General features: G+C 35.2%; 1 protein-coding gene across 1 annotated transcript; it reads left to right on the plus strand.

Moving 5' to 3' along the window:
* The first annotated feature begins 5,079 nt into the window (after nt 1-5,079).
* On the plus strand, nt 5,080-6,105 carry LOC120254746 (uncharacterized mitochondrial protein AtMg00820-like). The gene is made up of 3 exons (XM_039262812.1): nt 5,080-5,179; nt 5,552-5,743; nt 5,810-6,105. Exons 1-3 carry the CDS (start codon nt 5,080-5,082, stop codon nt 6,103-6,105), a joined length of 588 nt encoding a protein of 195 aa, XP_039118746.1.
* The last annotated feature ends 2,531 nt before the right edge of the window (nt 6,106-8,636 follow it).

An 8,636-nucleotide genomic window follows, 5' to 3' on the forward strand; every position in this document is an offset into this window, starting at 1 on the left:
CCCATGCTCTAAGCTTAGATAGCTTTTCTTTCTTTCTCCAATAAATCTCCATAAAGTTTCAAAATTTGTAGGCTTGATCCTTTCTTGCAAAAGCTCCAATTTTAAGTTTCCTTGGACTTAAATCCCCAATCTATTCAACAAAATATAAAATGTAATTATAGGCACTTTATCTTGGTAATGGAATTGATATGCAACATATGTATATTGTACTGCTATCAATTTCCTCCCCACTTAAAAAATGTTTTTCCTCTAGCAAACAAGGGAGAAAACAAAAATGGAGAAGAGTTCACATCATTCCTTGACTTCAAGCCTCGGAAATGGGAGTCTTAAAATCTAAGGAAAATTATACAACATCAAGCAAAGTTTTTAATCTCAACTAGATAGAGGGCAAGTTTTACTGTACTTAACTTTCCATGTGTGTGTCTTCAATCTTTTCTACCTTGTTGTCTTTCAACTCAGTCTTTTCTATATCTTATTATTGTTGTTGTTCTCTATCTTATGATTATGAATAATAGCTTTCACACATTGCTTGATATAGCCCTTTTTCTCAATCGAATTATTCAAGAGTGGTTTTCACATCTCAAAAGTGGTAGCTTTTTTGGTTCTCACTTTTTTTTTATTTTATTTTCTTTTTTTTCACTTTCCCTTAAAATTAACTCAAGCAAGTCTCTATCCACATAAACTAAGTCTCTAATTATCTTGATAAATAAGTAGTTAAGTTTAAGTGCTCTAAAAGTGTATAAAGAAACCAAAAATAAAGTAAAACAAACAATCAAGTCAATAAAAAAACTCACTCAATATTTATCATTTTTTTTAAGACTAAGATTAATATTATCATAGGCCATCATAAGTCTAATAATACAAATTATTATTTTTTTTAACAAAATGATAAATAGATTCTAGCATCGTAATAACAATGCAAGGAACTTAACTTCTATTCTAACAAAAGGTCAAAAATAGAAGCAAAACATGAAAAATTCATATTAAAAAAAATAAACAAATAAAACAAATGAAGACAGAATCAAACAAAATCATTAAACAAAGTCAAATGTGAAACTACCCTCCCCTACACTTAATTCATAAATAGTATACGAGTAGGTGATACTTCCGTAAAAAATTGAGCATTGCCGATGCACCATTTACACAAATTGATCTAGAACCAAAAAAAGATTATTTAAAATCAAATATATTTGGTTGCCTTCTAATTAGTGCCTTCTTCAAATCGTTGGCTAGACATATATTGCCACGTCTTATGTCTTATCCAAAATAATTTCTCTAACATCAGACTCTAGGAAGCTTTCATAAAATGGTTTAAGGCAATAATCATTCACTTTAAAAGACTTAAATGTGTTGTGATTATGTATTTCAGCTGTACCATAAAGAAACACATTAGTAATAATGAAAGGTCCTACCCATCTATAGTGTAATTTTCTAATAAACAATTTTAAGCAAGAATGATGAAGTAGAATTTTCTGACCAACAGAAAATTGTTTTCTAAAAATTTTTTTATCATGAAAAGTCTTTGTTCTTTTCTTTTAAATTCTTGAAATCTCATAGGAATCATTATGAATTTCCTCCAACTCTTTCAATTGCATGTTCCTTTGTTCACTAGCGTCATCCAAAGAGATCTTTTAGGATGCACAGTAGGCCTATAGTGTATTATCAAAATGTTTTCTCCAAGTCTTTCTAGTCGGGTTGATAGTCTTCTCAAGTATGGATTTGATCTCTATGTTGGACACCTTAGCTTCTGCACTTGTCTCTTGCACTAGAAGGTTAATAATATCTACTATAGAAATAGATGGCACATCACTATGGTGTTTCATAGCATCATAAATATTAAATTTAATGATTTCACCATCAAATTTCATGCTAAGTGTATCACTTTGGACATCAATCTTTGTTGTTGTTGTCCTCAAGAATAGTCTCCCTAATAAAATAGATGTAAAGTTAGGGAAATTATCGTCCTCTATATCAAGCACATAAAAATCAGCAGGAAAAACTAATTTATTAACTTGCACTAAGACATCCTCTACGGCTACCTCAAGATACACTGCAGATCTATTTGTAAGTTGGATAATCACACTTGTTTCTCTTAATGAACCAATATTAGAAGATTTATAAATAGCCAAAGTTATGACATTCATTGCAGCACTTAAATAGCTTTCTTAATAGCAACATTTCTAATCGCACATGGGACAATAAACATACCTTGGTCCTTGCACTTTGGGGGCAACTTCTTTGGGGAATAGTTGACACATTTTCTGCCACACTTATCCTCTCATGACCTTTTAGTTTTACTCTTTCTTGTACAATTCTTTAAGAAATTTTGTTTAGTGAAGAGTGTTTACCTATACCATGTGAAATATCAGAAGAAAATCCCTATTCACATTTCCCTTTCTTATATTTAGCAAATCTCTCAAGAATAAAAGATTTAGTTACTTGAACTCTGTTAGAATTGATTGAAGATCAAGTGAATTTCAGAAGTAAATTGCAGAGAAGAAGCAGTGAAGCTGCAGCTCAGTTTATCCTGGTGTCAATAGTTAAGAAGTAAAGGGTATATAAGTCATTTCCTGTGTTTGAAAGTTTGTTAAGTTAGTTGAAGAATCAGAGGGGGTGTGATGGATGGTCAGGATTTGAAGATCAAGAGGACACATAGGTTGAGGCAGGAAAAACAATCTCAGGAACAGGGTTAGGAAAGTGATCGTGTGGTCAGGATTTCATCCATCAAAGACAGGGGTGTAAGTTCGAGGCATTAGAGAAGACTTGGATTGTGTTTTGTTTTTGGATGGGCTGAGATTTGTTGATCAAGAGGTTTTGTCTTAAGTTCGAGGGCATGGAAAGCTGGTCAAGCGAGTGCTGGTGAGGAGAACTCGACGCGATGGTGTGACTAATGTGGCTCATTTCATTTCGAGTCACTAAACTTTTACAGAGATATATATTGTGTGTTTCATATGAGAATGTTTAATGTTTTTTCTGAAAAATATATCATGTGTGAGCTTGTGTGAATTTTCAAGAGAAATAGAGTGGGTTTTAAATTTTTCTTTGAATACCAAAGTTGTTCCTCTTGATCTCTAGTTTCCATATAGTGATTATCAGTGGTATCAGAGCTGTACGGTGTGAGTGCTGGGTTTTTGTTTGTGGTTGTTGTTTTTGTCTTTGGGTAAGGTGTTGGAGAGTTTGAGGTTGTTGTTTGCTGTGGAATTTTGCTTGTAGTTGGTGGTTCTTATTTTTGTTGAGTTCTGTGGCTGTGTGAGGTGATTTGAGAAGGCTGGATGAGTAAGAAGGAAGTGATGACCACTCAGTCAATGGCTTTAAGTTCATCATCTGCACCAACACCTGATATATCTCACACACTTTTGCCTATTTTCAGATGAGATGGGTATGAGCATTGGAGCTATAGGATGAAGACCTTTTTTAGATCCCAAAGGCTTTGGAGAGTGATTGAGGAAGGCATTAGTGCAGAAAAACCAACTGAGAAAGAAAGTGAAGATGATGCAAAGGCTCTTTTTTTGTTACAACAAGCTGTGGATGAGACAATTTTGCATAGGATTGTGAGGTTTGATTCTGCAAAGGAGGCCTGGGATCATATCAAGAATGAGAATCAGGGGACATCAAGAATGGTGTCAGTTAGACAGCAAACCTTGATGCAAAAATTTGATCTTTTACAGATGAAAGAAGATGAAATAGTTCAACATTATATTACAAGAGTATTGCCTATGGTAAATCAGATTAGAGGTATGGGAAGTGACTTGAAGGATTCTGAAATGGTTTTGAAGGTGATGAGAAGCCTATCATCAAGGTTTGTACATGTAGTGACTTCAATTGAAGAGGCAAGTGATATGTCAAAGGTGACTCTTGATGAATTGAGTGGCTCTCTTCAAGCTCATGAGGCCAGATTCAATCAATTACTGAAAGGCCAGAGAGACATGAAGCTTTAGTGATGTAGGGAGGTTCCAGGAGTGGTGGAACTAATTGGAGAGGAAGAGTTAGAGTTGGAAGGTTTAGAGGTAGAGGAAGAGCTGGTGAGAGTTCTAGATATGGTGATCAAAGAGCAAGTATGCAAGCACAACATAATTCAGGAGAATTTAGTAGAGGTGGTACAAGAGCTTTTGGCAGATTTGGAAGAGGTCAAAGGCAGTTTGGAAGGGGATTCCGTAGAGGAGGAATGCAAAATATTCAATGTTTTAAATGTAAGAAATATGGGTATTTTGAGTCACATTGCTGGTCTGCACAGGATAGAAATGCAAATGAAGCAGGAAGCTCATCTAATGTGGCAAATGCAGGTGATTATGGGCATTTGTTCATGGTTCATGATGGGCAAGGCATGGAGAATTCATCCATATGGTTGTTGGATAGTGGAACATCTAGTCACATGACTGGAAGAAGAGATTTATTTCATAGTCTTGATGAAACATTACAAAATAAGGTCAGACTAGGTGATAATAAAGAATTGAATGTGTGTGGCAGAGGTTCAGTTGCAATAAAAATGTTTGATGGGAAATTGAGATTGATTGATGGTGTGCAGTATGTACCTTTATTGGCACATAATCTATTGAGTGTAGGACAGCTAAATGAGGGAGGTTATAATGTCAATTTCAGTAAAGAAATGGGTGTGTCATTAGAAATGGAAGAACTGGGAAAATCTTATTGAAAATTCAGAAGAATACTAATAATCTGTTTCCTGTGGAGTTTTCAAGTCAAGAGCAGATCAATTTAGCAAAAAATGAAGAATTGCCAATATTGTGGCATAGAAGGTATGGGCACCTGAATTTTTAGGGATTGAAGTTGCTTGCACAGCAGGAGATGGTTCTTGGTTTACCTGAAGTTGAAAAGAAAAATTATTTTGAAGAGTGTATATTTGGAAAGCTAACAAGGTTTCCATTTCAAACTGGCAAGACTTCAAGAGCTAGGAGAAGACTTCATCTTGTACATGCTGATGTATATGGTCCTATGTAGACAGAATCCAATGGAGGAGGTAAATATTTTCCGCTTTTCATTGATGATTTTTCAAGGATGTGCTGGGTGTATATTCTGAAATTCAAGTATGAAGTACTCAGTTGCTTTAAAAAATTTGTAACAATGGTGGAAAGACAATCAGGGAATCAGTTAAGGATTCTCAGAACAGATGGAGGTGAAGAGTTTATGTCAAAAGAATTTCAGGATTTCTATGATCAGAAGGGTATAAAGCATGAATTAACTGCTCCTTATTCTCCTTAGCAGAATGGTGTAGCTGAGAGGAAAAATAGAACATTGGTTGAGAAGGCAAGAAGCATGCTCAAGACTAGTAACTTGCCAAAAAGTTTCTGGGCTGTGGCAATTATAACAGCAGTTTATTTGTCTAATGTGTCACCAACCTTTGCAGTTTAGGGAAGAACACCTTATGATGCTTGGTTTTAATTGAAGCCTAAATTTTCTCATTTAAGAGTATTTGGTTGTGTAGCTATGGTACATATGCCCATACAAAAATTTCAGAAGTTGGATGATAGAGCAATGAAAGGGATTTTTATTGGTTATTGTTTAAATGAAAAATCCTACAGAATTTATTTGCCAGATTCAGGGAAAGTACTGATCAGCAGAGATGTGAGGTTTGTGGAGACAGAATTTTGGCAGTGGACAGTAATGGATGATCAAACATCAAAGATGATTGTTTTACAGGGAAGGAAATCAGATTCAATTGCAGAAACTCAAGAAACTAGGAATCAATCTGAATCAAGTACTGGAGTTGATAGAAACAATGGGAATGGTAATTCTGCAGTTCATAAGGATTAAGAATCAGATTCTAGTATTGATGAGTCTCCAACACACAAAGTTAGAGCACTGAAAGATTTGTATGAGAGTTGTTCATTTGCATTGAATGTAACTGATCCAAGCTGTTATAAAGAGGCTGAAAAATCAGATCATTGGAGACAAGCAATGTCAGTAGAAATTGATGCAATTCAGAAAAATAATACTTGGAAGCTTTGTGAATTACCTGTAGGAAATAAGGCAATTGGAGTTAAGTGGATATATAAGACCAAATTAAAGCCCAATTTTGAGATTGACAAGTATAAAGCCAGGCTTGTTGCTAAAGGCTATGCTCAAGAATTTGGAATTGATTATGAATAAGTCTTTGCTCTTGTGGCAAGAATGGAGACAGTGAGGATGGTGTTAGCTCTTGGAGCTCAAAGAGGTTGGCCAATTTTTTAATTGGATGTTAAGTCAGCTTTTTTGAATGGAACACTTGAAGAAGAAGTGTATGTTTCACAACCAAAGGGGTTTGAAGTGCAGGGAAAAGAAGATCAAGTGTATAAATTATTTAAAGCTTTGTATGGTTTAAAATAAGCTCCAAGGGCCTGGTATGCAAGGTTAGATGGATGGTTTGAGTCATAGAATTTTAGTAAAAGTGAGACAGAACACACTTTGTATAGGAAGATAAAGAATAAAGGGGAGATGCTGTTGATATGCGTGTATGTTGATGATTTAATTTGCTTAGGATCATCAATGGAGATGGTGGAGGAATTCAAGGCAACAATGAAACAGGAGTTTGAAATGTCAGATTTATGTCTGATTAAATATTTTCTGGGGCTTGAAATACATCAAAGCAGTCAAGGTATACATGTTTCACAGAAGAGATATGCAAAAGATATGTTAAAGCAGTTCAACATGCAGGGATGTAAGGCAATGAATGTGCCAATGAGTCAATGTACAAAATTGCAACTCACTCAAGAAGCAGAAGGAACAGATGCAACTAACTATAGAAGATTAATTGGCAAATTGCTATACTTGACTCATACTAGACCTGATTTGGTGTTTGCTGTAAACCAGTTATCCAGATACATGCAAAATCCTACAAGGATTCATCTAGGAGCTGCTAAACAAGTACTAAGGTATGTTGCTGGCTCTTTAAATTATGGAATTTAGTATAACAGTGAAGTTGAGTGTGTGCTTGAAGGTTACTGTGATAGTGATTGGTGTGGTCATAAGGAAGATAGGAAAAGCACATCGGGTTATGTCTTTAATCTAAGCTCAGGTGCTGTTTGCTAGGCTTCAGAGAAGCAAGAAATCATGGCCTTATCATCTACTGAAGCTGAATATATATCACTGAGTTCAGCTTGCTGTCAGAGTTTATGGATGGAGAAAATTTTAAATGATTGTGGGTTAGTTTGTGAAGCAGCAACTCAAATTTGGTGTGACAATAAGTCTTGTATTGCTATTACAAAGAATCCAACTCTTCGTGGAAGAACAAAGCACATGGATGTTAAATTTCATCATGTTCGAGAACTTATAGCAAGGAAGAAAATTCAGTTGAATTATTGCACAACTGATGTACAAGTTGCAGATATATTTACTAAATGTCTCAGTGCTCAAAAGCACAAGCAGTTCAGAGGTGAGATGGGTGTTTGTCATCTTTAATCAAGGGGAGATTTTGTTAGAATTGATTGAAGATCAAGTGAATTTCAGAAGTAAATTGTAGAGAAGAAGCAGTGAAAGTCAGTAGCTCGATTTGTCCTGGTGTCAATAGTTAAGAAGTAAAGGGTATATAAGTCATTTCCTGTGTTTGAAAGTTTGTTAAGTTAGTTGAAGAATCAGAGGGAGTGTGATGGATGGTCAGGATTTGAAGATCAAGAGAACACATAGGTTGAGGCAGGAAAAACAATCTCAGCAACAGGGTTAGGCCAGTGATCGTGTGGTCAGGATTTCATCCATCAAAGACAGGGGTGTAAGTTCGAGGTATTAAAGAAGACTTGGATTGTGTTTGTTTTGGATGGCTGAGATTTGTTGATCAAGAGGTTTGTCTTAAGTTCGAGGCATGGAAACTGGTCAAGCGGTGCAGCTGAGGAGAACCTGACGCGTGTGGTGTGACTAAGCTGGCTCGTTTCATTTCAGTCACTAAACTTTTACAGAGATATATATTGTGTGTTTCATATGAGAATGTTTAATGTTTTTTCTGAAAAATATATCATGTGTGAGTTTGTGTGAATTTTCAAGAGAAATAGATTGGGTTTTAAATTTTTCTTTGAATACCAAAGTTGTTCCTCTTGATCTCTAGTTTCCATATAGTGATTATCAAACTCTTGACTGGTCATTATTTATTAGTTTGATTGAATTGTTGTTGGTAATCTAACACTTTTTTTTTTCTATATCCTCTTCCAATGCGTGCCTAAAGCTTACACTACCACTTCTTTTGAATTCCTTCAACTCTTTCTCACTTCTTGAGGTAATTTTATTAACATCTTGTTTTGGATTGACAATGGGTTGTGAAGGTAGTTTATCTTGAGATTCTAATCTACTAATGGTGGATGCTAGTTGACTTAGTTGAGTTTCTAAATTTTAGATGTTTAACCTTGTCTAATGTTGAAATTGTTATGTGTTAATAACAAGTGTTCAAAGCATATCTTTAAGAAACATACCTGGTTTTGTAATAGGTTGTTGTGGTAGACTAGTTGGTTTACTCTGAAAATTTTGGAAATTTGGTAGCTCACTCTATAGTTAAAGTTAGGATGACCACGTCATCATGGGTTATGAGTGTTTGAGAAAGGATCATATTTTTCTTTGTGATAGACCAAGAAATCCTCTAACCACATTAGCTTCTTCTTGAAGTGTTTGGTACATGTCTACATGTCTGCTGGGTGGGTATTAGCAACCCAAATCCTATA

The sequence above is a fragment of the Dioscorea cayenensis genome, chromosome 1, assembly GCF_009730915.1.
Source record: "Dioscorea cayenensis subsp. rotundata cultivar TDr96_F1 chromosome 1, TDr96_F1_v2_PseudoChromosome.rev07_lg8_w22 25.fasta, whole genome shotgun sequence".
Classification (NCBI taxonomy): domain Eukaryota; kingdom Viridiplantae; phylum Streptophyta; class Magnoliopsida; order Dioscoreales; family Dioscoreaceae; genus Dioscorea; species Dioscorea cayenensis.